This window comes from Papio anubis, chromosome 9, assembly GCF_008728515.1.
Source record: "Papio anubis isolate 15944 chromosome 9, Panubis1.0, whole genome shotgun sequence".
NCBI lineage: Eukaryota > Metazoa > Chordata > Mammalia > Primates > Cercopithecidae > Papio > Papio anubis.
In genome coordinates, this window is record NC_044984.1 from 6,902,569 (window position 1) to 6,927,186 (window position 24,618).

Genomic DNA, 24,618 nt, shown 5'->3' on the forward strand with positions numbered 1-24,618 from the left:
TCTACCACAACCATGTGACCTTGGGTGAGTTACTGAACCTCTCTGCACCTTGGTTTCAGCCTCTGTGAAATGGGGATGATGTTAACTGCCATAGTGCCTACCTTGTATTAAGTTGAGGACTGATACACGCAAGGCACTAAAAATGGTGCCTGGCACAGAGTAAGCCCTAGTTAAAGTTAAGTGTTCGTTCTTATTTTGTGAAGGGTGATGAGTTATGGCTCTAAGGAGTGGAGGCCAAATGGCTTCTGTGGTCCAGGAATCCTGAGGACAGCAAGGATCCCCTGTGGCTGGGCTGTTCTGTGATGGCTTCTGGGAGGAGAGAGGTGGTCTGCTATAGGAAAATACTGGGTGGAAGAGGGGAGAGAAGGCTGGAGAGGTAGGAAGGAACTGAAGCATCTGAAATGACAAGGTGGGTGTCTGTTCTCATCGGGTCCCCTTCCATCTCCCTGCTACCCCCGCATGCCGACCCCACTCGTGCAGTCTCATCTTCCTATCTCCTCACTTAGGGTCTCTCCCTTCCCACCTCCAGCTTTCCAGAAGGCCTCCAGCACAGTCTATAAGAAAGAGGGGGAACAGGTGGAGTTCTCCTTCCCACTCGCCTTTACACTTGAAAAGCTGACGGGCAGTGGCGAGCTGTGGTGGCAGGCGGAGAGGGCTTCCTCCTCCAAGTCTTGGATTACCTTCGACCTGAAGAACAAGGAAGTGTCTGTAAAATGGGTTACCCAGGACCCCAAGCTCCAGATGGGCAAGAAGCTCCCGCTCCACCTCACCCTGCCCCAGGCCTTGCCTCAGTACGCTGGCTCTGGAAACCTCACGCTGGCCCTTGAAGCGAAAACAGGAAAGTTGCATCAGGAAGTGAACCTCGTGGTGATGAGAGGTGAGGGGCCAGGCCAGGGAGGGGCAGGCAGGGGAAGGAGGTGGAGGGCCCTGGCCCAGGGCTCCCTCTGAGGCAAGCCAGGCCCAAGAGGGGATGCCTAGGCCCTGGTTACCTGGATGAAGTAAGGGAGGGCCCTTTGGGTTTGGGGCTGGTTTTGAGCTGAGACATCTATGAGCCAGCCTGGGGCTGGCTTCACTGAAGATCCGCAAACCACTTGGGCTAAGAACCGGGGTTCCCGTTCTGCCTGTGACCAACCCTTTGTGACCCTGACTAAGCCCCCTCCCACTTCAGGCCTGCTTCCTGACCTGTCTAATAAAGATAATGAAATCTGCTCTCTGTATGATAGTAATGATGATAATGTCAAACTCCAAGTTGAGTTTCTGGCTTCCTTATCTCCTTATCATCATAACAACTCCACAAATAATAATGGCTAACACTTAATGCTCAGCACCGGCCGGGCCCCATCCAGACACTACATGTATGTCTGCTTTTACTACTGTCCGCAGGTTGTTCAGTCCCTTGCCCAGAGGCACTCAGCTGCTAAGCAGCGGAGCTGGGATTCAAATCCAATACCACTGGACCCCAAACGCTGTTTTTCCTCATACGACTGCATGAAAATCTGCTCTAAAAGGCTAAAAGAAGGCCGCCTATATAGAGTATCATTTTAATTGTTCCACTGAATCTCAGGCTTTCAATCTCAGCCTCTCATTCCTCTGCAGCCACTCAGTTCCAGGAAAATTTGACCTGTGAAGTGTGGGGACCCACCTCCCCTAAGCTGACGCTGAGCTTGAAACTGGAGAACAAGAAGGCAACAGTCTCGAAGCAGGCGAAGGTGGTGTGGGTGCTGAACCCTGAGGCGGGGATGTGGCAGTGTCTGCTGAGTGACTCGGGACAGGTCCTGCTAGAATCCAACATCAAGGGTGAGGACCCAGGTTCCATGGCCTCTGCCTCCTGCGCTACGGGACCTTCCTGTGGTTGGCAGAGACCACCCAGAGTCCCAGCCTCCCAATGCCTGAGTTGGGGGGTTATGGGGATGGTGTCCTGGAGGCATAGAAGTGATGAGGTGAGGTGGGTTGTGGTCCTGGGCTCTAGGCTGCCAATTGTAGTTCTACAAGTTCCGACTCCCTCAGGTCTACAGCCTAGGAATAGGGTCCACCTGACCAAAAGCCCTCCTCCCTGGAATCAGATCAGGACCGCCAGTCTGCCGCAGCATCGCGCGATGGCATCCTGCCGCGATGGCATCACGTGCATCACGCATCGTCATAACGCCCGCGATCAATCTTGCCTTTCGTACGCATCGTGCCGCACTTCTTGCCGCGTCCGCATCCGCGCCTCTTGCCTTGCGCGATCTCATCACGTGCGTGGCATCCTGCCGCAGTATCATCGTATCTTGCCATAGCGGATATCACCTGGATCGTACGTGGCATCGCGTGTTGCCTGATAACTTTTGTCTGCTGCCACGGTTCAATACGATGCGTGCTGCGGTTCACCGATAACGATGCCTGCGTTCACCTGCGGTATCGCATGCTCATCGCTCCGCCTGGATTCTTTCTCCACCCTTCCACTGTCCATTCCTTCCACTCTTCCACCTTCCTCCATGTCCATCCATTCCTTCCTTCCTTGTCCTTCCACCACCCATTGCCCTCCATTTCCTCCATTCCAGCACTAAGACCTTCAGGAGTCCCCAAGCACTCTGCCCCTCTCTCCCAACCCCAGGATCAAACCAGAGACTGGCCAGGCGGGGTTGCAGGTCAGTCCTCAGTCCGCTGGCCTGTGGAGGAGGGTGGTGCACTGAGCACGTTTCTTTTCCTTGCAGTTGTGCCCATGGCCCACCCCGGTGCAGCCAATGGCCCTGATTGTGCTGGGGGGCGTTGCGGGCCTCCTGCTTTTCACTGGGCTAGGCATCTTCTTCTGTGTCAGGTGCCGGCATCGAAGGGTGAGTGAGCCCACACCTGGTCCCCACAGGGCCCTCAAACCCCTGAGTCCCGTACCAGGAGATCCCGTATATGGGACCTGCTTTTGGCCAGCTCCCTCTGCCCACACCAAGTTCCCCTGCTGCCCTGACCCAGATGCCACTCAAGGGAGAGACAGAAAGGAGCAGAGAGTTAATTCCAGGATAGATGGCCTGAGCTATGTAACTGCTTCTCCTCTCCCAGCTTCCCTCAATCCCCCCACCAAGGGGCACCTCCCTTCTGGAGGCCTGGAACCCTCATGACTCCCTTTCTTGTCCCTGGACAGCGTCAAGCAGAGCGGATGTCTCAGATCAAGAGACTCCTCAGTGAGAAGAAGACCTGCCAGTGCCCTCAGTAAGGATCTGGGAGGAGGGGCTGGGAGAGGGAGAAGGGTGGGGAGAGGGAGTGAGAGAGGAGGGGGAGGAAGGGGGGACAAAGGGGACAGGAAGGGAGGATGGACAGGAGGAAGGAGTTGAGGAGGGAGAGTTGGGGGGAGTGGAGGCGAGGAGACTGGGGCTAAAGGGGTGTGGTGGAGAGGATAGAGGGGTGGGAAAAGATGGCCAGGAGCTAGAAGGAGGCGGAAGTGGGAGGGTGGAGCTGAAGGAGCAGCAGGCCAGGGCCTTTCTGGACTAGTTCTGCAGCTGTTGCCCAGAGGCTAGCACTGCGCTGGAAAAGCCATGGAGGTGCTAGAACATAAAGGGGTTGCAGTGGGGACAGATCTGCTCCCCTTCTTCTTTGTTCCTGCAGCCGGTTTCAGAAGACATGTAGCCCCATTTGAAGCACGAAGCCAGGGAGATCCCAATTGCAGCCTCCCCAGGTGTCTGCCCCGCGCGTTTCCCGTTGGGCTCATGGCCTGCGGACCAGATGAATGTAGCAGATCCTAGGCCTCTGGCCTCCTGTTCGCCTCCTCTACGATTTGCCATTGTTTCTCCTGGGTTAGGCCCCAGCTTCATTGGTTAAGTGTTGCTCTCTATTTTCCAGAGGCTTAATCACACCATTCTCCCCACCGTTTCCTTTTCCTTCAAGCCCTAGCCCTTCTCTCATTATTTCTCTCTGACCTTCTCCCCCACTGCTCATTTGGATCCCAGGGGAGTGTTCAGGGCCAGCCCTGGCTGGCATGGAGGGTGAGGCTGGGTGTCCGGAAGCATGGAACATGGGACTGTTATTTCACAGGACAGGACCCTGGGACCACAGAGGGCAGGAACTTGCACAAAATCACACAGCCAAGCCAGTCAAGGATAGATGCAGATCCAGAGGTTTCTGGCAGCCAGCACCTCCTGCCCCACACTGCCTGCGTCTCACCCTATGTGGGTGGGGCCACAGACTCACGTCCTGACCTTGCACAGGCAGCCCCACTGGACACAGCCCCATGTACACAGCCACAAGGGATGCTTCACATCCTCTGTCTGTTTGAGACTTACAAAAATCCTACAAGGCTGGCAGTGACAGAACTAAGATGATCATCTCCAGTTTACAGACCAGAATCAGAGCTCAGAAAAGCTACATGATTGATTACCCAAGGTCATACAGCTAGCAAGTGCTGGAGTCAGGACTAACCCAGGTCTCTTGTCCCAAGTTCCACTGCTGCCTCTTGAATGCAGGGACAAATGCCACACGGCTGTCACCAGTGGCTAGTGGTGGGTACTCAGGGTGTACTGTTGGGTTCGCAGGAGCACAGCACCCATGGGAAGGGCCCATCTTAGAGAATTTAGCAGGGATGAAGGCCTCCCTGTCTAAAATTCCTCCTTCATCCCCCGCTGGTGGCAGAATCTGTTACCAGAGGACAAAGCCTTTGGCTCTTCTGACCAGAGTGCAGGCTGGGAGCACAGGCCCTGTGGCAGACAATGCCCAGTGACCAGCCACTCACCCTGTGCAGAACCTCCTGGAAGCGCGTTTTGCTGGGAGAAGGGATAGCTAGCCTGAGAGGGAACCCTCTAAGGGACCTCAAAGGTGATTGTGCCAGGCTCTGCGCCTGCCCCACACCCTCCCTTACCCTCCTCCAGACCAGTCAGGACACAGGGAAATCAGGGTTACAAATCATCTTCTTCTTGATCCATTTCTCTCAGGATCCCCTCTCTTCCTACCCTTCCTCACCACTTCCCTCAGTCCCAACTCCTTTTCCCTCTTTCCTTCTCCTCCTATCTTTACAGCCTGCCTCTTCCAGGAAGACCACCCTATTGCTGCTGGGGCTCCCCATTTGCTTACTTTGCATTTGTGCCCACTCTCCACCCCTGCTCCCCTGAGCTGAAAGAAAAATACAATAAACTTACTAAAAGAAGATGCTCTTCGTGTGTGTGTGTATGTGTGTGTGAGAGACAGAGAGAGAGAGACAGAGAAAGAGAGAGAGACCCCTTCTCTGGGGACCAGGAATCTTCTGGTCTTTGGGGTCGGACCCAGAGGAGAGGTTGCCTGGCGTGCCCCAGGAAGGAGATGAAGTTTCCCTGGAGAGGGAAAAATTCTGTGGAGGCTGGCTATCCACCTCCACAACCCACAGGGCTCTGTGTGGGCCTGTGTGTGTGTGAGGCTGAGACTCTGTAATTACACGTGTGTGATATACCGTGGGGGAGAGACTCAGGGTTGCGTGAGCTCTCCTGGTGTATGTGTGTGGCAGAGAAAAAGGACTGTGAGAAACTGTAACATGTGTGTGCAAATTGTATCCCCAACACGTGTGTTTGCGTTCCAGGAGGAGGAAGCAGTGTGTGTGTGTCTGTGTGCATGCATGCGCCCACATCCTTTTAGCTTGTGCACACCCACCCTCAACTCCACAAGCAGCCCCAGCTTGCACCACAAGCCCCCTCACTCCCAAACTCAAGGCCCAGCCCTCACACAGATATACACAGTGACACACGCTTCCTCCTCCCCGAACAGCTAGCTCCTCAGTCCCCAACAACACCAGCTGCCTCTTGGAGCTTGTGTTCGTGTTGAAAAACGGGAAGGGGTGGGGGCAGGACATGAACCATTTCACCAATGAAGCCGGTTCCCAGCCATCCTCCTCACCCGCCTCCCTCTCGGCGCCTTCCTTGCCCCTCCTCCCCTAGTCACCACCGTCCAGTTCCCCACCCTACACTCGTTTCCCGCCCCCCACCCCACAAAGCTGTCCTGCAGTCCCCCTCGCCTGGGCTCACTGGCAGGATGACCGTGGGAGAGAGGGTCCTGGAGAGTGAGAGGGGCAGAGACTGAGTGAGCCGCAGGCTGAGCCAGGGAGGCCGGGACTGAGGGGGAGGAGGGAGGCCCGGGGGAAGGGAGGGAGGGAGAGAGGGAAGGAGGGAGGAGGGCGGGTGAGCTGGAGCCGGCAGGCAGCGCGAGCCTGAGAGAGCCGCGTCGGGAGTGCGGTCTCCATGGCAGTGCTGGGCGCAGCCAGAGGTAAGACGACCCCTGCCCCAACCCCCGTGTTGCCTCCCTTTCCCCCCCAGGCTGCCTCCTCTCCCCTAGGCCACCCCTCCTCCCAGCCACCTGCTGTTTCTGCCCTGGAGAACCTGGAGGGGGACAGGAGGGAGGAGCCGCCTGACCTTACCCCTTCACCCCAAAGGGCGAGGGACCCCGTCGGCCAGGGAACCTCCCAGATCCCCCTTCCCACCTTCCTCTGATCTCTCCCTGTCCTTCACCTCCCTCTCTCTGTCCTTCACATCTTTCCTGCCTCCTTCCCTCTCTGACTTCCTATCTCTTTCGTCCTGAGCCCACCAGCTGGGCCTGGGTAGAGGTGGGTGGGAAGGGGTCCAGGGCTGTAGGAGAGGACACTGGGGGCTGCTTGTGGCCAAGTCCCTCCACCTCCCTCTGGCTGGCCATTGTCATGGCAACTAGGGTGTACTGGGCTCCGGAGGGAAGCCAAGGGTGGGGGTGGACCAGGACCTCTTGGGGAAAGCAAGGGTCTGAGCTGCTTCCATGGGAAACAGACCCTTTCACTGCTGTGCCCCATTTTACCCCACTTACCCTAAAGCCATTATGCGCTTCCTTACAGCCTCACTCTGTTCAGGGTTTCACCCGATTCCCTTACCCCCTTCCCAGGGCTCACTGAAGCTCAGCATCACGCACTAAAACTGGGACCATCCTTCCTCCCATCAGAGGGAAACTGAGGCTCTGGGCCAGGGAGGAAGAGTCAAGGTCTCCTCGCGGGAGTCAGCACCTTATTGAACATTTGGCTTTTCTTCTCAGCCTCCTATTCACTGCTCCCTCCCTCCCTCCCTCCTCCAGTCCCTCCTCCCTCCAAAGCCTCCTCTCCAGGGGGTTTGAGCTTTTCCTGCTATTTTCAGATACTACCACTTTGCCCCCTCTTTCTCTTCTGCTCAAACTCTCCTCCTTCTCCCTAGTTCCCCCTCTTTCCATTTCTGGATGCTTCTGATGTCAGCGGTTTCCCCGCCTTCAGGTTCCCTAGCACCCCCTTCGGTCCCAGACTCCTTTCTCCCATTTTCCCAGATCTGGGGAGCTGGAGGGTGATCATCCAGGTTTGGGGAAGTAGGGGCTAAGCACCAAGACCCCCGCATCCAGGAGACCGGCAGGTAGGGGAGGAAGGCTGTAATGCCACATCCCCGTTCACTGTGAACCCTCAAGAGGAAAACAGTCGTGTGTCTCCCATCAGTAGTTCTGAAGAGACATTTAGGGACTTGAAGATAGGGGTGGAGTAGTGCTGAGCAGGGGATGTTCTAAGAAGGAACCCGGGAGTTCCAGCGGGAGGGGAAAGGGCTAAAGGAGACAGGGAGGTGGGAATACCCTCTTCCCTAGAGGTCTGGAAGAGCGGGGCTCTCATCTGTGCGGGGTCTTTAGCTGTCTGATTTAAGGCAAAGGAATGTTCTGAATGACCCTCGGGGCCCTAGTAATCAGTTATCCCTATAGTTTCAAGAAAGGGGGCACAGGAGGCTGGTTATAGACCTTTGCCCTCTCCCTCCCACATCTCATCTTTCCCTTGCAGCCTGTCCAGGGGGCTGAGCCCCACCCCCAAATCCCTGGGGCATCCAGAAGATTCCTGACTAGTCAAGAACCAGAGGAAAAAGAGACCCGGACGTCCCAGCATGGGGACCAGAACCCCCCAGCCAGCCTCACAGTTGGGAAAGTAGCCAGCTTGCCTGCCCCATCAATTGCAGGGATGCTTAAGGAAGGCCCCGCCCAGTATGAAAGCTGAGGACTGCCTCTGCTGACCCTCAGTCTCCTCCCCTGCCCTCCACATCTGCCCTCAGCTGGGTCGATCATGCAATGCTGAGCACTGGGGTGAGCCTGGGGGCAGCCTGCCTGCTGACAGGGCGAGGATTGTGGGGATCATGGGCATGTTTGTGAGTGGGGCTCCTGGGTGAGACCTAGCCCCCACCCCCACGGAGCTCAAGGGGGTGGGGGGCTGAGGATAGGATGGCTCGGGGCGGGGCGGGGGCAGAGGAGGCCTCCCTGCACTCCAATGCATTGTCCTGGCTGGCCTGTGGGCTCCTGGCGCTGCTGGCCAATGCCTGGATCATCCTCAGCATCTCGGCCAAGCAGCAGAAGCACAAGCCACTGGAGCTGCTGCTGTGCTTCCTAGCGGGCACACACATACTCATGGCAGCTGTGCCCCTCACCACCTTTGCTGTGGTACAGTTGCGGCGTCAGGCTTCCTCCGACTATGACTGGAACGAGAGTATCTGCAAGGTCTTCGTGTCCACCTACTACACCCTGGCCCTGGCCACCTGCTTCACGGTCGCCTCGCTCTCCTACCATCGCATGTGGATGGTGCGCTGGCCAGTCAACTACCGCCTCAGCAACGCCAAGAAGCAGGCGCTGCATGCCGTCATGGGCATCTGGATGGTCAGCTTCATCCTCTCCACACTGCCCTCCATTGGCTGGCACAACAACGGCGAGCGCTACTATGCCCGCGGCTGCCAGTTCATAGTCTCCAAGATCGGCCTCGGCTTTGGCGTTTGCTTCAGCCTCTTGCTACTTGGGGGCATTGTCATGGGGCTGGTCTGTGTGGCCATCACCTTCTACCAGACACTGTGGGCCCGGCCCAGGAGGGCTCGGCAGGCCCGGAGAGTGGGGGGCGGTGGGGGGACCAAAGCGGGTGGGCCAGGGGGCTTGGGTACCCGGCCAGCTTTTGAGGTGCCAGCCATTGTGGTGGAGGATGCCCGAGGGAAGCGGCGGTCCTCGCTGGATGGCTCGGAGTCTGCCAAGACATCCCTGCAGGTCACCAACTTGGTCAGCGCCATCGTCTTTCTCTATGACTCACTCACAGGGGTGCCCATCTTGGTGAGATCGGGGTCCTCCCCACCTGTTCTCCCCAATATCCAGGCCCCAGCATCATCACCTGACCTCCAACTTCATCAGCCATACAGCAGCTCCGTCATCTCTCCTCTAGTTCCATCATCCATCTTCCTCTCCTCTGTCCATCCCCCACTCCATTTGTGGCCCCCATCTTGATCATCTGACTTTTAGTTCCCACTACCCTGTCTACCCCAGCTCCAGCATCTGCTTCAGTTCCCACTCCTCAGCTCCATCACCGTCCTTCAGTTCCACTACCTGTCCTCCAGCTCCGTCATCCATCCTGCAGCTCCACAGTTCAGCCGCAGACCTCTCATCCAGCTGCTGGGCTCCACTCTCCATTCCCTCCTTCCCTCTGGATGCCACATGGTCTCTGAGCAGTCTTGGGTGGAAACCCCACAGGGCTCACCCCACCACCCCATCTAGTCACTGTTCCTGGGTTCCTCTCTGTCTCTACGCTTCCTGGTCCACCTCTGTTCCTCTCCCTCCTGACCGCAGGGCTTTGCCTCCAGCACTCTCCCCTACCTTCCTCTGAGTCAGTTCTTTCCCTCTGTTCACTCCATCTCCACCTCCGGCTTCACCTCTGTTGGATCACAGGGATCAGGCATTACTTCTGACGTCTTGCCCACCAGCTGCACTAGGATATGGGGTTCAGGTGGGCTCCTCAGCTCTGGCCCTGACCCAGCCCACTCCCACCCTTCCCCAGGTGGTGAGCTTTTTCTCTCTCAAGTCGGACTCGGCGCCCCCCTGGATGGTGCTGGCTGTGCTGTGGTGCTCCATGGCACAGACGCTGCTGCTGCCCTCCTTCATCTGGTCCTGCGAGCGCTACCGCGCCGACGTGCGCACAGTGTGGGAGCAATGCGTGGCCATCATGTCTGAGGAGGATGGAGATGACGGTCAGAAGAGGGGCTGGGCTTTGGCTTTCCTGGACATCTATCTATTCCCTTTCCTGCCGTTCCTTCTCAGTCAGAGGATGGGCTGCCCTGGAGTGCCCCCTACTGGACAGAACCTGCACCACCCTGGGCTCCCCTTTCCCTAAGCAGGCACCCTGCTGTCCACTTACTGCTTCCTGCAGCACTCAGGGCTCCCTTTACCGGGCCTAGGCTCCCCTCCAGAAGTCCACACTACCCAGCTCTGGCACTATGGGGAACCTGAGCTTCCTGAGAGAGGCCCCCAGCCATAGGGATGGCTCTTGGGGGAGGGCATGTAATTGTTTCAATAACTTCATCTATATGTATGAACCACTCAGGATTTAGCACTGAACACAGCAAATGCTAGCTACTCTCACTGTCCTCTCGGCACATACAGGCTAATGGGAACTAAAGGGGTCTCTGGGAGCTTATCAAGGCAGTGGGCGGGGGTGGTAGGCATTCCCTGCCTGTAACTGCTCTGCCCATTTTCTCTCCTAGATGGGGGCTGTGATGACTATGCAGAGGGCCGAGTTTGCAAAGTTCGCTTTGATGCCAATGGAGCTACAGGACCAGGGAGCCGGGACCCCGCCCAGGTGAAGCTGCTGCCTGGAAGGCACATGCTCTTCCCTCCTCTTGAGAGAGTCCACTACTTACAGGTATGGAACTGGGGGATACACCTCCTACCCTTGGTGCCCCTCATCACTTTTCTCCAGTGTCTGTTATGCACCCCAATCCCCTCTTCCCTAGCCCTGGCTTTCAGGGCACCATAAAGCTGGGTGAAAGAAAACTATAGTAAGAGAGGCGTCCCTTCAGATCTCGTGGGGCCAGGTTTGCCCACCGGAGCAAACGTTTTGAAGAAGGTTAAGAAGGTGGCACCATCTTCTGGAGTCCCCACTTGGTTCCTCTGCCTCTGTCCCTGCAGCACCTTCAGGTCTTACCCGCTCCTCTTCCCAGGTCCCCCTATCCCGGCGTCTGTCCCATGATGAGACAAACATCTTCTCTACCCCTCGGGAACCAGGCTCCTTCCTGCACAAGTGGTCATCCTCTGATGACATCCGGGTCCTCCCAGCCCAAAGCCGGGCCCTCGGGGGTCCTCCTGAGTACCTGGGACAAAGACACAGGTTGGAGGATGAGGCGGACGAGGAGGAGGCTGAAGGTGGTGGGGGGCTGGCCAGCCTTCGCCAATTCTTGGAGAGTGGGGTTCTGGGGTCAGGTGGGGGACCCCCACGGGGCCCTGGCTTCTTCCGGGAGGAGATCACCACCTTCATCGATGAGACACCTCTGCCTTCTCCGACTGCCTCACCAGGGCACTCTCCTCGTCGGCCCCGGCCACTGGGGCTCTCACCCCGCCGACTCTCCCTTGGGTCCCCTGAGAGCAGAGCCGTTGGACTTCCTCTGGGACTAAGTGCAGGGAGACGCTGCTCCCTGACGGGGGCCGAAGAAAGTGCAAGGGCTTGGGGAGGATCCTGGGGCCCAGGCAACCCTATCTTTCCCCAGCTGACCCTGTGAGCCCAAGCAGGCCTGCTGAACTCAGAGGAGGAAGCCTGAGTGAGTAACACCTCATTCTGGCCCTGAGACTCTGGGGAGATGGGCGCTAGATTTGGGGCTCAGAAGGCTCTGCTCTCTCCCATCCAAGTGACCAGATGCCCTACTCACCTTCCATCACCCCTAGCAATATGTATTAAAGTCTGAAATGTTGCCATGGAAACCTCAGCGTCCAGTGTACTGCGATGGAAAGGGGCTTGGAGGGTGGAGAGGCTCACAGAGGACACGACAGAGCAGGGGCAGCAGACAGAGGCACAGAAGGACACATGGAGAAATGATCACACGCTCCACCAGGCAGCCTCGCACAGGGAAGGCTGGGAGGAGCATATCCTGCTGGGGGCAGGGCTTGAGGACACACATGTCTTTGTTGGTTTGGGGTGTGAAGGATCTCTGTTCAGATTTGTTGAGGTGATTTTAGAGCGTGGCTCCAGTCCCAGTGCCCAACTCTCCTTCTAACCCCAAATCCATCCAGGGGCTCACTTTATGGGCAGAAAAGGGTTTGGGGCTGACGTAGTGTCCCGGGCCTGGACACCTCCTCCCTGCTGCATTTTAAAGCTCTTTCTCCAAAGGAGTGTAGGGGTGGATGAGTGTGTGTGGGGAGGGGGGAGGGGGAGGAGCGGGGGTCCGCGTCCACAGTCCTTTTTCTGGACCCAGAAGCGTGTGTGTGGAGGGAACACTGCCCCAGTGGTTACCTCCAGACCTCAGGGGCTGAAGTCACCGCTGGTCCTCCATGGATGCCCAGGCCTGCTCCAGTTCCCGCCTTTTGCCCCCCTCCTCCCAGTTTCTCCCTCTCGTTCCACACTAGATCAGCTTTCTCCACTCGGCATTCTTCTTTCTCCATCTTTCACATGGGCCTCTCTCACCATCGGGTCTCAGCCCCATCTCTCTCTCTCGGCCTCCCTCATTCCTTCTCCCTCTCCCTCCGCCTCTCCACCTCTCCTTCCTTCCCCTCCCTCCCCCTTCCCCCCTTTCCTCTCCCTCCCTCTCGGCTCCCGCATTTCCCCTCGGCGGCCGGCGGCTCCGACATCATGCTCCGGCTCCTCCGGCCGCTGCTGTTACTGCTGCTGCTGCCTCCCCCGGGGTCCCCTGAGCCCCCCGGCCTGGCCCAGCTGTCCCCGGGAGCGCCCCCGCAGGCCCCCGACTTGCTCTACGCGGACGGGCTGCGCGCCTACGCGGCCGGGGCTTGGGCGCCGGCCGTGGCGCTGCTGCGGGAGGCGCTGCGGAGCCAGGCGGCGCTGGGCCGGGTGCGGCTGGATTGCGGGGCGAGCTGCGCGGCCGAGCCGGGCGCCGCGCTCCCCGCCGTGCTTCTCGGGGCCCCGGAGCCCGACTCCGGGCCGGGACCCACGCAGGGGTCCTGGGAGCGACAGCTCCTCCGTGCAGCGCTCCGCCGCGCAGACTGCCTGACCCAGTGCGCAGCACGGAGGCTGGGCCCCGGGGGCGCGGCGCGGCTTCGCGTGGGGAGGACGCTCCGGGACGCCTTCCGCCGTCGGGAGCCCTACAACTACCTGCAGAGGGCCTATTACCAGGTGGGGAGCGGGCCGGGCAGCTCCGAGGGTCCCAGCCCTCACCACGACGCTGTCCTACTTTACGATGCCCAGTAGTAGGCGGAATGCTGTTGCCCGGACCCCGGACGGGGCTGGGGGGCGTACCGCCGGCCTCTGCTTTGGAGCTGGCTAAGCGACCGCGAGGACCTGTTGAGATCGCGGAAGAGCAGCCGAGGGGGAGTGCGAGCAGAGTGGGAATGGGGCGGGGAGGTCGTGAGGCGGGTCGGGAGCAGATCGAAGATGGAGGGACACGGCCGCCTCTTCCTAGGAATGAAGCGGAGGCGGTGGGGGCGAAACCGGCTGTCGGACGGGAAGTGTGCGTGGGTGTGTGTGTGTCGGGGGTGGTGGTGAGTGTGAACCTTCGCTTGGGGCAGGAGGTAGCTTCGGAAAGGAAGGAGCAGACGGAGGCAAGGTTGGAGGCCTCCGAGGCCAGACCTCTGCGGGCGGGGAGGGGACAGCACGCCGCAGCCGCCGGTACCGCAGCAGTTGCCTACGTGGCTGGGGAAGCGGGGCGCCGGTTGCACTCACCTCAGCTCAGGGTCCTAGAGACCTGCGGGTTTTGCTGGTCGCTGAGGTCTCCCCCGCTTCCCCACCTCACTTAAGCCCATCACTTCCACCTGGTCTCCCAAATTGAGGGCCTGAAGTCCTGAGGCCCAGGTCCCACCCAACTCCTACGTCTTTAGACCCCCTTTCCTTCGGTGTCAGCCTTCTGAGAGTCCCAATGTTCTGGCTTCTAGGGGGTCTGCAATTTGGGCGGTGGGCGGTTCTTATTGGCCAGTCTTCCATGAGGCTCTTGGGCACCCAGAGTGTGTGTCTGGGGTAGGGTGGGGAGGCCGACCAGGGGGCAGAGGTGTGACCTCCATCCCAGGGCTCTGATGCCCTCCTCCCTCCGCCTCCTCAGTTGAAGAAGCTGGATCTGGCAGCCGCCGCAGCACACACCTTCTTTGTAGCAAACCCTATGCACCTGCAGATGCGAGAGGACATGGCTAAGTACAGACGAATGTCGGGAGTTCAGCCCCAGAGCTTCCGGGACCTGGAGACGCCGCCCCACTGGGTGAGACCCCCAGCACCACCCCTGTCTTGCCCCCAGCCTTTTCCTGGCTGGATACACAGGCCTCACTAAACTGCTGCATTGTGCTGCTTCAGCATACGGAGATGGGGTAATGATCCTCAGTGACCCTGGTGGGGAGTCTTTCTCTAGGACTTCGTTTCCTTCCTGGATGATCGCTGAAATCTGATGTTCCAACATTATGATTCTGAGGCCCACCCTTATTCTTCTCCATGGTGAAGAGGGACATGGAGTCCTTGCCCCAAATGAGACCAACACCGCTCTCCTCTCTACCTCCCAGTTTGGCAACCCCCTGGATCTCAGGTGACTGCTCCCTTCCCCAACAGGCAGCCTATGACACCGGCCTGGAGCTACTGGAGCGCCAGGAGGCAGGACTGGCACTGCCCAGGCTAGAGGAGGCCCTGCAGGGGAGCCTGGCCCAGATGGAGAGCTGCCGTGCTGACTGCCAGGGGCCTGAGGAGCAGGAGGGGGCTGAAGAAGAGGAGGATGGAGCTGGGAGCCAGGGGGGCCTCTATGAGGCCATTGCAAGTACGGGGCTGGGAGTGTGTGTGGGGGGTGGGTCGGTGCCCAGGGAGGGGCATGAACAAGCTGAATGGCTCATGGGTCTCCTCTGCAGGACACTGGATTCAGGTCCTGCAGTGCCGGCAACGCTGTGTAGGGGAAACAGCCACACGCCCTGGTCGCAGCTTCCCTGTCCCAGACTTCCTTCCCAGCCAGCTGAGGCGGCTACATGAGGCCCATGCTCAGGGTCAGTTTGGGAAGGGTGGAAACGCGGAGCGAAGATTTGCCTCTGCTGCTCTCCTGAGCTCCATCTCTCTATCCCTCCCATCTGTCTCTGGATTTGTAGTTTCACTGTCAGGGCTCCATGGGAACCATCACTTCACAAGGACTCTAATTTGCTCTCCTTTGGCGCCTGTGACAAGCTCAGGAGATGGGCTTCCTTCTGCCTTGCTGCTTCTCTCCTTCCTTTATTTTCCTCCCTCTTGCTCTTCTTTGAAATCTCCAGCTAAGGTATGTTTGCACCAGCGTTTGAAAGAACCGGCAGTTGAACTTGTCTGCCAGTGGGAGGGGGGCTCTTGGAGTTGGCCGGCTGGCCTCTAGAGACCACCTTCTCCAACACTGCCTCTGCCCCAAGGATCAGTGTGCTCTAACTCTTTATCCCCTGACCCCTGACCTTGTCACTCCCTCTCCAGTGGGCAATCTGTCCCAGGCTATAGAAAATGTCCTGAGTGTCCTGCTCTTCTACCCGGACGATGAGGCTGCCAAGAGGGCTCTGAACCAGTACCAGGCCCAGCTGGGAGAGCCGAGACCTGGCCTCGGACCCAGAGAGGTAACCCCCTCTCCACACTTACCTGGGAGGTAGCCCCAAATCAAACAAATAGAACTGAGAAGCAACCTGGACCCCCACCCCCTGCTGACCTCTTAGCCAAGCATTCTAGTCACCCAGAGGACTCCAAGTCCAGCCTCTGACTTCCGTCTCCACCCCCTGCTCCCCACGGCAGCCTGCAGTTCCGATTCCAGCCCTCAGTCCCATCTCTCTTGCCTTTACCTCACTCCTGCCTGCCACCAGCCCCCGAGCTCATGCACACACACCCCCACACACTCACACACACTCCCACCCCCTACACCCTTTCCAGTTTGAGCCCAGACGCTCTGAAGCTGCTGAGGGGGAACGTTGAACGGAGGAACCAGGGGGCATGGTGCCAGGTTCAGGGAGCATGGAGCACCCAGGCAGTGCCCTAGAGCCTGGGTTTCCCTGCCCTCCTTCAGCCCCCCTTCACTGCTCATCATCTCACCCTCAGGACATCCAACGCTTCACCCTCCGATCCCTGGGGGAGAAGAGGCAGCTCTACTATGCCATGGAGCACCTGGGGACCAGCTTCAAGGATCCTGTGAGTCATTCTGCTTCTGTCCCATCCCACCCCTCCGCACTCCCAGGAGGGATGGCACTTTGGTTTGCAACAGAGTTTTCCACTTTTCCACCATGAGGCTTGGAGAAGAGTCTGCTATCCCAGTTTTACAGGGACAGAGACAGTGTGCCTGTCGTTAGGGCAGCTTTGGGGTCACACAGGCCTAAGTGTCAGTCCTCCTCTGCCCCAAACGTCTCTGAACTTCAACTTGCCTCTGCCTCAACTTCCTTACCTGTAAGTTGGAATAATCACATCTATTTCACAGGGTTGTCACAGGGTTGTTGAAACCACATCATTTGATAACAACATAGAAAGCTCTGTTACTGCTGCTTTTATTTCTCTTCTTGTAGTTATGAGAGGAAACTGCGGGGCAGAGGTTATCTGTGGCTAGGACTAGGGCATAAAGCAGGCGTTCTCAGCCTTCCTGGCACTACTGATATTTTGGATCTGACATTTTGGATAATGCTTTGTTGGGGCAGAAGGCAGGGCCTGTCCTATGCCTTGGAGGGTATTCAGCAGCTTCCCTGGTCTCTACCCAGTAGAGATCAATAGCACATTGACAGCCCCTGAGTCATGACTATCAATGATGTTTCCAGATTTTGCTTAATTGACCCCTGGGGGGCAGAAGTATCCTGCTTGAGAACCACTGGTTAAAAGTGAGAACTCTGAAGCTAATTTTTTAATTTTAATTTTAATTTTTGGAGACAGAGTCTCGCTCTGTCACCCAGGCTGGAGGGCAATGGTGTGATCTTGGCTCACTGCAACCTCCACCTCCCAGGTTCAAGTGATTCTTCTGCCTCAGCCTCCCGAGTAGCTGGGATTACAGGTGCCCACCACCTTCCCTGGCTAATTTTTGTATTTTTACTAGAGACGGGGTTTCACCATGTCGGCCAGGCTAGTCTTGAATTCCTGACTTCAGGTGATCCACCTGCCTCGGCCCCCCAAAGTACTGGGATTACAGGCGTGAGCCACTGCACCTGGCCTGAGGCTAGTTTAAAACCTGACTCTGCTTTGGGAGGCTGAGGTGGGCCTTGGTCAGGAATTCAAGATCAGCCTGGCCAACATAGTGAAACTCTGTCTCTACTGAAAATACAAAAAATTAGCCAGGCGTGGTGGCGGGTGCCTATGATCCCAGCTTCTTGGGAGACTGAGGCAAGAGAATCACTTGAACCCGGGAGGCAGAGGTTGCAGTGAGCCGAGATCGCACCATAGCACTCCAGCCTGGGCGACAGTGTGAGACTCTGTCTCAAAAAAAAAAAAAAAAAAAACACCAAACAAAAAAGTAACTCTGTCACTTCTAGCTGTGTGATCTTGAGCATGTTACTTTACTTCTCCATATTTCAGGGCTCTCAATGACAAAATGAGCACTTTAATATTGTCTGTTTCATGAGACTATTGTGAACTTTAAAGGAGAAATTCAATTTCCATGAATGAAGCTCTTAGAATAGCCCCCAGCCGATAGATAGTAAGTGCTATAGGAGTTATAGTTGTACTTGTTACAGAGTTTGGTCCACTGCCCAGGGCTCCTGACATTGATTCTCAGGCTCTTCCTACCTCCGTCTCCCTCTCTGGAAACAGGAGGACCTTAACGAGATATTTCAGCTCTAATGTCAGGGATCACAGGGTCTGATCTTGGTGGATGATGATGCTTTTCTGGACTGTCACAGGACCCCTGGACCCCTGCAGCTCTCATCCCTGAGGCCCTTAGAGAAAAGCTCAGGTAGGAGATGCCCTGTGGTGGGAGGCACTCGGCCTGAGCTGGGAGGCTGGGTCTGGACTGTCCTGTGCACCCACTGAGCACATCTCTCACCCCTGAGAGAGGATCAAGAGAAGAGGCCTTGGGACCATGAGCCCCCGAAGCCAAAGCCCTTGACCTACTGGAAGGGTGAGTTCCTGGGAGGGAGGAGACAGGAGCCTGGAGGGTCTGGGGGCTGCCAGCTACTGCTCTGCCTGCCCTTAGGGGTTGCTCAGCCACCTCTGCTCTGTCTTTTCCCTGGCAGATGTCCTTCTCCTGGAGGGTGTGACCTTGACCCAGGATTCCAGGCAGCTAAATGGGTCGGAGCGGGCGGTGTTGGATGGGCTGCTCACCCCAGCCGAGTGTGGGGTGCTGCTGCAGCTGGCTAAGGTAGGAAGACCTGCAAGTTCATCAGCTCGTTCAAGACCCTTGGGTACAACTGCCTGTTCCCTTGCTCTTGGCCTGCCCCCCTTGTTCTGCCTGTCCTGATTATCCAACCGGGACTGTGGTTACCACTGCCTCTCAGCTGCAGATAAGTTCCTTCGTGTCTTAATTTAGCTGACACAGGTGGATGTTCTTTACAAATTTTACGAATTTTGCTAGAAATTGATAGGAAGAACAAAACAAAAACCACAAAGGCATAAAAATGGATGAGTGTGCAGGTAAGGATTGCTTGGTTAGCCAAGAGTTTAGTTACTGGCTTGACTGATGGCTCAGCAGACACGCAGGCCTTTCTTTCCCTCCTTCTAGTTTGGGCTGAATGACTCATACTCACCAGGTTGAGGCTACCATTTATGAAGCTTCAACCCTTATCTCAGGTTAGTGCTCATTCAGTAACATACTCATTGAGTAGCTGCTGTACCCCAGAAACTGCTAGGTTCTAGGGATAGGAAGATGATTATAGACTCCGCCCTTTGGGAGCTTCAGTGTAGAGGTGGAAACAGACAAGGAAATACATAATATAAGCAGGTGGTAAGTTTGGTAAAAGAAGTATGTACTTGGGCTGGGTGCGGTGGCTCATGCCTGTAATCCCAGCACTTTGGGAGGCTGAGGCGGGTGGATCACCTGAGGCCGGGAGTTCGAGACCAGCCTGACCAATACGGAGAAACCCCGTCTCTACTAAAAATACAAAAAAATTCGCCAGGCATAGTGGCACATGCCTGTAATCCCAGCTACTTGGGAGGCTGAGGCAGGAGAAGCGCTTGAACTTGAGAGGTGGAGGTTGTGGTGAGCTGATATTGTGCCATTGCACTCCAGCCTGGGCAGCAAGAGCGAAACTCTGTCTCAAAAGAAAAAAAAAAGGTACTCATCCAGATAGAAGTGCTGAAATGCGCAGTTACAGAAGGCTTGCTGGAGAGGTGGTGTTTGAGCTCAGTCTTAAGGATAAGTTAACCAGGTGATGGGGGCGTGGAATCAGTCTAAGAGGGACAAGAGCAAGGTGCATTCTGGGAACTGCAGTCAAGCACAGGGGTGAGAGCAGGGCCAGCTCCAATAGTCATTACCTGTGTGATCTTGGGCAATTTATTTTAATATCTCTGAACCTAGTTTGCTCATCTATAAAATGGGGATAATAATAGTGTTTTTGTCATAGTGTTGTGAGGATTAAATGAGTTAGCACATGGTAAAGCTCTTAGAACATAGAATCATCACTGGCTGGGTGTGGTGGCTCATGCCTGTAATCCCAGCACTTTGGGAGGTCAAGGCAGGTGGATCACTTGAGGTCAGGAGTTCAAGACCAACTTGGCCAGCATGGTGAAACCCGGTCTCTACTAAAAATACAAAAAAATTAGTGGGCATGGTGGCAGGTGCCTATAATCCCAACTACTGGGGAGGCTGAGGCAGGAGAATCACTTGAACCCAGGAGGCAGAGGTTGCAGTGAGCCGAGATCCCGCCATTGCACTCCAGCCTAGTCAACAAGAGCAAAACTCCATCTCGAAAAATAAATTTTTTTAAAAAAATTAATTAATTAAGAACATAGAATCATCAGGGTGTATGTTACCAAGAGGCAGTATAGGGGAAGAGGGAGAGAGCCCAGACATGAAGGCCCAGGGACAGTGAGGGTCTTCTGTGGCCTCCCAAGGAGTTGGGACTTTATCTGTGTATGGTAGACAGCTACTGAAGGATTTTAGGAGCGGTTGACTTTTGCATTCCTGTAGAACCTCCAAGAGCAGGGTCTGGAGTAACCTGTAGAAGTGGTAGATCCCGACCATCCTGGCTAACGCGGTGAAACCCCGTCTCTACTAAAAAATACAAAAAAAACCTAGCCGGGCGCGGTGGCCGGCGCCTGTAGTCCCAGCTACACGGGAGGCTGAGGCAGGAGAATGGCGTAAACCCGGGAGGCGGAGCTTGCAGTGAGCTGAGATCCGGCCACTGCACTCCAGCCTGGGCGACAGAGCGAGACTCCGTCTCAAAAAAAAAAAAAAAAAACACTGACTCAAAAAAAAAAAAAAAAAGAAGTGGTAGATCCCTCTAGTGGCAGTGCGTAGAATGCAGCAGGAGAAAAGACCGCGAGAACGGGGTAATTGACGAGTGCCACTGTTGGCTGGCGAGGTGGCTCACACCTGTAATCCCAGCACTTCAGGAGGCTGAGGCGGGTGGATGGCTTGAGCTCAGGAGTTCCAGACCAGCCTGAGCATTGTGGTAAAACCCCGTCTCTACAAAAAATTAGCTGGGCCTATGCACCTATATTCTCCCACCTACTTGGGAGGCTGAAGTGGGAGGATCTCCGGAACCTGGGAGGTGGAGATTGCAGTGAGCTATGATCACGCCACTCACCCCAGCCTGGGCGATAGAGCAAGACCCGGTCTCAAAAGCAAAAAACAAAAAACCCAGGTTAGATGGCTTGGGTGACTCGGTGTCTCTCAGAAGTGAGATTTGTATGCGGGGGTAACTAGATAGTGGTGCTTAAACAGATTCAAAAAGTGGACAAAAAAATGGGTGTCAGAAAAGGGAATGATTCCAGTGTAGACATCCAAATATTAGCAGACCTCCAGGTAGTGAGACTGGTCGCATAGGTGGCTGGGTAATTGTGACTCAGTATCAAGGAGTGGGGGAGCCACGGAGTCCACAGTTTCCCCGAGAGAATGTCAGGTGGGAAGAGGTCAGAGAGGGATAGCCCGCTGATGCTGTCGCCCTACCGCCAGTCAGCTTCCTGCCAGGACCTGGCCTAACTGTGGAACTTCCTGTTAGGGTCCTGTTTCCAGAGAGACTCCTCTATTCTTGGCTCATCAGGGATTAATGATCAAGCCCTTCCTGCCTAGTTCCCAGCTCTGCCCCACTTTCCCAGCTGTCCCTACCCTCTCAGAGGCCCCCTTACTGCTGTAGGAAGCTCTCCCGAGTTCTGTCCACAGTCCCCTTGGTAAGCAGGATTCCAGCCTGTACCAGAGAGGGACAGTCGGCCAGCCGTGGCGGGGGGCACTCTCTGGGAAGGAGCAGCATTCAGGAAGAGGAGCCGCAACAGAACTGTGGGAGCATCTAGCTTCTTCTGGGAGCGGGAGGGCCGGAGGGAGGGTCTTGCAGCCCTGCAGACAGTGAGGGGCTGGGGGAGTGACACAACGGTAAACTCCTCCCTATTTAGGATGCAGCTGGGGCTGGAGCCAGGTCTGGCTATCGTGGTCGCCGCTCCCCTCACACCCCCCATGAACGCTTCGAGGGGCTCACAGTGCTTAAGGCTGCACAGGTGAGCACAGGAGGCACCTGGGTCCATCTGATGCCCAGACCTGGAGGAGAGGCTGTGCAGGAAGCCGGGCCCCAGGGCCTGGGCTTTTGTGAAGGAGCTTTCTTGGGACCGAGACTACCTGATAGGACCCAGCATGGAGAAAAGGGATGTTCTGAGAGCTGGGGCCGGGGTTGTTGTCATGGAAAGACAGAAGGAGCAGTTTGGGCTGATGGACAGAGCTGGATGCTGAGAGACTCCAAACCTACGGGTGGAGAGCAGCAGAGATGGGCAGGAGCTAGGGCTGAGACCACCTTCCCATTGCCTTCCTCCGTTTCTGTGCTGCCTTTCGCTGCCTGCAGCTGGCCCGGGCTGGGACAGTGGGCAGTCAGGGTGCTAAGCTGCTTCTGGAGGTGAGCGAGCGGGTGCGGACCTTGACCCAGGCCTACTTCTCCCCGGAACGGCCCCTGCATCTGTCCTTCACCCACCTGGTGTGCCGCAGCGCCATAGAAGGTATGACAGGGACCCCCACTGCTCTTCTCCAAGCTCAGGCCCTGCCCCCAGGACACTGCCCCCAAGAGCCCCAGGGTGGATGTGCATGGCATGAGCCCACAGGGTGGCAGATGGGCACAGGGGCACAGAGGTAGCCCCAGACCCCTTTGTGTCCTAGGAGAGCAAGAGCAGCGCATGGACCTGAGTCACCCAGTGCATGCAGACAACTGCGTCCTGGACCCCGACACAGGAGAGTGCTGGCGGGAGCCCCCAGCCTACACCTATCGGGACTACAGGTAGGCAGCCCCTCTAGGGGTCAGGCAGGTGGGCAGACAAAGGTCATCCCACTGCCGGCCTGGGCCTGGGTTGGGGTCTCACTGCGTCTTGCCTTTTTCCCTCCGCAGTGGACTCCTCTACCTCAACGATGACTTCCAGGGTGGGGACCTGTTCTTCACAGAGCCCAACGCCCTCACTGTCACGGTGCGTGGAGTGGGGGGTGTGACGGTGTGACAGAGGGCCCAGCTGTGGGGTCAGGATTCAAAACAGAAGGTTCCAGAGGCAAATGCAGGGAAATGGCCAGTGCTTTTAACCCTTTCACTTCCCTGCCTCCCCAGCCCTCGCGCTGCTTCCTCCGTAGCTAGGTCTGCAGGTGGGCCCCCCAACCCTGCCATCACTATTCGTCTCACCTCCTAAAGAAGGGTGAATGAAGCACAGCTTGCAGGTACCTCCAGGACTCCATGGCCCTATTCTAGGGATTTGGGGAACTTGAAATAGTCCTTCCTCTTTGCAGTGAGATGAGCACAGTGGCTGGCGCACAGATACCAGGGCCACCTCGACTGGGGCTCACATTCTTAACCTTTCTGAGGTTTAGTTTCCTAAATTGAGGTGATAATAATAGTACCTATTTTTCTTTTTCTTTTTCTTTTTTTTTTGAGACGGAGTCTCGCTCTGTCACCCAGGCTGGAGTGCAGTGGCGCGATCTTGGCTCACTGCAAGCTCTGCCTCCCGGGTTCACGCCGTTCTCCTGCCTCATCCTCCCAAGTAGCTGGGACTACAGGCGTCTGCCACCACGCCCGGCTAATTTTTTGTATTTTTAGCAGAGACGGGGTTTCACCGTGTTAGCCAGGATGGTCTCGATCTCCTGACCTCGTGATCTGCCTGCTTCAACCTCCCAAAGTGCTGGGATTACAGGCTTGAGCCACCGCGCCTGGGCAATAGTACCTATTTTAAAGGGTCATTGTAGGAAGTAATTTAGGTAATGTACCTAAAAGAATGAGGCAGTGCCTGGTAATAATAAGCAATTAATGACTGTTAAGTGGGAAATTCCTAGATGCCAGGGGCTAGGATTGGGTAGGAGGAGAGGGGCAGTGAGTTTTCATCTGGGTGTGGGGTGTGAAAATGGCTCCAATATCCATATCCCCTTCTACACAGAGTCTAGTACTGCATGCCCGCCCCCAGATTGCTTCACATCCTGGGTTCAAAGGGCTGAGTTGGAAAAATCAGGGTACCGGGGGTCAGGAACCAACAGGAGACCCTCCGTGGAGACCCCTTTTTCCTTTGGTTTCCAACTCCTCTTGCCTTAATCTGGCATTTTTGCTCTGCAAGTTGAAGCTGATTTCCCATTCGCCCCAAGCTAGTCCCTGAATTAAGGAGTGGGAAGTGATAGCGAGAGGGCTGACCCTCTCTGTGCCCCTGTCCCCATCCTGCTCTAGGGAGTGAGGGCCAAGTTCTCTGAGAGAGCCGGTCCCTGGAGCTGAACCTGCCCTCATCCCCCCAGGCTCGGGTGCGTCCTCGCTGTGGACGCCTTGTAGCCTTCAGCTCCGGTGGGGAGAATCCCCATGGGGTGTGGGCCGTGACTCGGGGACGGCGCTGTGCCCTGGCGCTGTGGCACACATGGGCACCTGAGCACAGGGAGCAGGTAAGGAGTGGGGTAGGAAGGGATGTGGTTCTCCTGGTGCGTGAAGGGTGGGCAGGCACCCCTGAGAAGGCTCACAGTCGGTGAGGGGCAGGGGCTGAGCTGGCCCAGGGAAGGTGGGTGCGGGGAACTGGCCACATTCTTCTCCCCAACCCCAGGAGTGGATAGAAGCCAAAGAACTGCTGCAGGAGTCAGAGGAGGAGGAGGAGGAAGAGGAAGAAATGCCCAGCAAAGACCCTTCCCCAGAGCCCCCTAGCCGCAGGCACCAGAGGGTCCAAGACAAGGCTGGAAAGGCACCTCGGGTTCGGGAGGAGCTGTGAGTGGCTGAGCCAGCTCCTTGAGGATGGGGCCACTTGACTTGTGCAAGGCCGTCTTGATGCCAGGACCCACAGAAAGCCCCTGCGTGACATCAGGAGCAGAACATCGAGCTCTCTGTCCCTGCACCCCCACCATCTTGGGGACCCACAAGGGCCTGGACTCAGAGGACAATGCACAGGGTAGCCTGGAGCTCACCAGGGCTGGGGAGCCGGGACTGGGCCCAGCTGCCGGACCTGCAGCCCCGGACAGATGGGGAACACTGTGCCTCCCTGAACGGAAATGGCAGGGGAGGAGGCTGATGCTTTTAATGAAGAGGATGGTGGGGTTGGGGGCATAACCCTGCTGCTCTCTCCCAGTCTGTGCAATAAAGGTCATGAAGATCCCTCAGCCAGGGGCCAGTCGAGTGTATCACAGATTCCGTGATAGCTGGAGGTGGGGGTGGCTCTGGCTGGCCTGGGAGGAGACAGGTGTCTTTGGG

The 24,618-nt window shown here is 56.8% G+C and overlaps 3 protein-coding genes across 9 annotated transcripts in view; all 3 read left to right on the forward strand.

Annotated features, from left to right (window-relative positions):
* Positions 1-5,109, forward strand: part of CD4 (CD4 molecule) — a 33,600-nt gene extending 28,491 nt beyond the window's left edge. Inside the window, 6 exon segments of the mRNA XM_003905871.4 lie at positions 530-877; positions 1,597-1,797; positions 2,694-2,700; positions 2,702-2,813; positions 3,116-3,183; positions 3,577-5,109. Of these exon segments, the coding sequence (XP_003905920.2) occupies positions 530-877; positions 1,597-1,797; positions 2,694-2,700; positions 2,702-2,813; positions 3,116-3,183; positions 3,577-3,607 (767 nt within the window). The 3' untranslated portion in view covers positions 3,608-5,109.
* Positions 5,110-5,850: 741 nt separating this feature from the next.
* On the forward strand, positions 5,851-11,664 carry GPR162 (G protein-coupled receptor 162). Of its 6 annotated transcripts, XM_009180090.2 has the most exons (6): positions 5,851-6,192; positions 7,736-8,031; positions 8,389-9,033; positions 9,752-9,941; positions 10,455-10,612; positions 10,911-11,664. In XM_009180090.2, exons 2-6 carry the CDS (start codon positions 8,017-8,019, stop codon positions 11,463-11,465), a joined length of 1,563 nt encoding a protein of 520 aa, XP_009178354.1. In that variant the 5' UTR covers positions 5,851-6,192; positions 7,736-8,016; the 3' UTR covers positions 11,466-11,664. The 6 variants fall into 6 exon arrangements, with proteins under 6 accessions (XP_009178354.1, XP_009178352.1, XP_009178355.1 ...); XM_009180088.2 differs by having other exon boundaries at positions 7,736-9,033; XM_009180091.2 differs by lacking the exon at positions 8,389-9,033.
* An 803-nt stretch (positions 11,665-12,467) lies between these two features.
* Positions 12,468-24,527, forward strand: P3H3 (prolyl 3-hydroxylase 3). 2 transcript variants are annotated; one of them, XM_009180087.3, is made up of 15 exons: positions 12,468-13,027; positions 13,947-14,099; positions 14,441-14,642; positions 14,731-14,862; positions 15,308-15,444; positions 15,917-16,006; positions 17,692-17,744; positions 17,842-17,909; positions 18,025-18,149; positions 21,338-21,439; positions 21,778-21,928; positions 22,086-22,203; positions 22,312-22,387; positions 23,685-23,825; positions 23,981-24,527. In XM_009180087.3, the coding sequence occupies exons 1-15, from the start codon at positions 12,530-12,532 to the stop codon at positions 24,140-24,142; spliced, it is 2,208 nt and encodes a 735-aa protein (XP_009178351.3). In that variant the 5' UTR covers positions 12,468-12,529; the 3' UTR covers positions 24,143-24,527. The 2 variants fall into 2 exon arrangements, with proteins under 2 accessions (XP_009178351.3, XP_021777657.1); XM_021921965.1 differs by lacking the exons at positions 23,685-23,825; positions 23,981-24,527 and adding an exon at positions 23,008-23,065.
* Positions 24,528-24,618: the final 91 nt, after the last annotated feature.

What these genes read in the sequence shown, in the direction of transcription:
- GPR162 (XM_009180088.2), top strand. Translation starts at nt 8,167, where the DNA reads ATGGCTCGGGGCGGGGCGGGGGCAGAGGAGGCCTCCCTGCACTCCAAT. An exon ending in TGAGGAGGATGGAGATGACG is followed by an intron (nt 9,942 to 10,454) that starts GTCAGAAGAGGG and finishes TTTCTCTCCTAG; the next exon opens with ATGGGGGCTGTGATGACTAT. An exon ending in AGAGAGTCCACTACTTACAG is followed by an intron (nt 10,613 to 10,910) that starts GTATGGAACTGG and finishes TCCTCTTCCCAG; the next exon opens with GTCCCCCTATCCCGGCGTCT.
- P3H3 (XM_009180087.3), top strand. Translation starts at nt 12,530, where the DNA reads ATGCTCCGGCTCCTCCGGCCGCTGCTGTTACTGCTGCTGCTGCCTCCC. An exon ending in TGCTGCTGCAGCTGGCTAAG is followed by an intron (nt 18,150 to 21,337) that starts GTAGGAAGACCT and finishes CTCCCTATTTAG; the next exon opens with GATGCAGCTGGGGCTGGAGC. An exon ending in CCAACGCCCTCACTGTCACG is followed by an intron (nt 22,388 to 23,684) that starts GTGCGTGGAGTG and finishes TCATCCCCCCAG; the next exon opens with GCTCGGGTGCGTCCTCGCTG.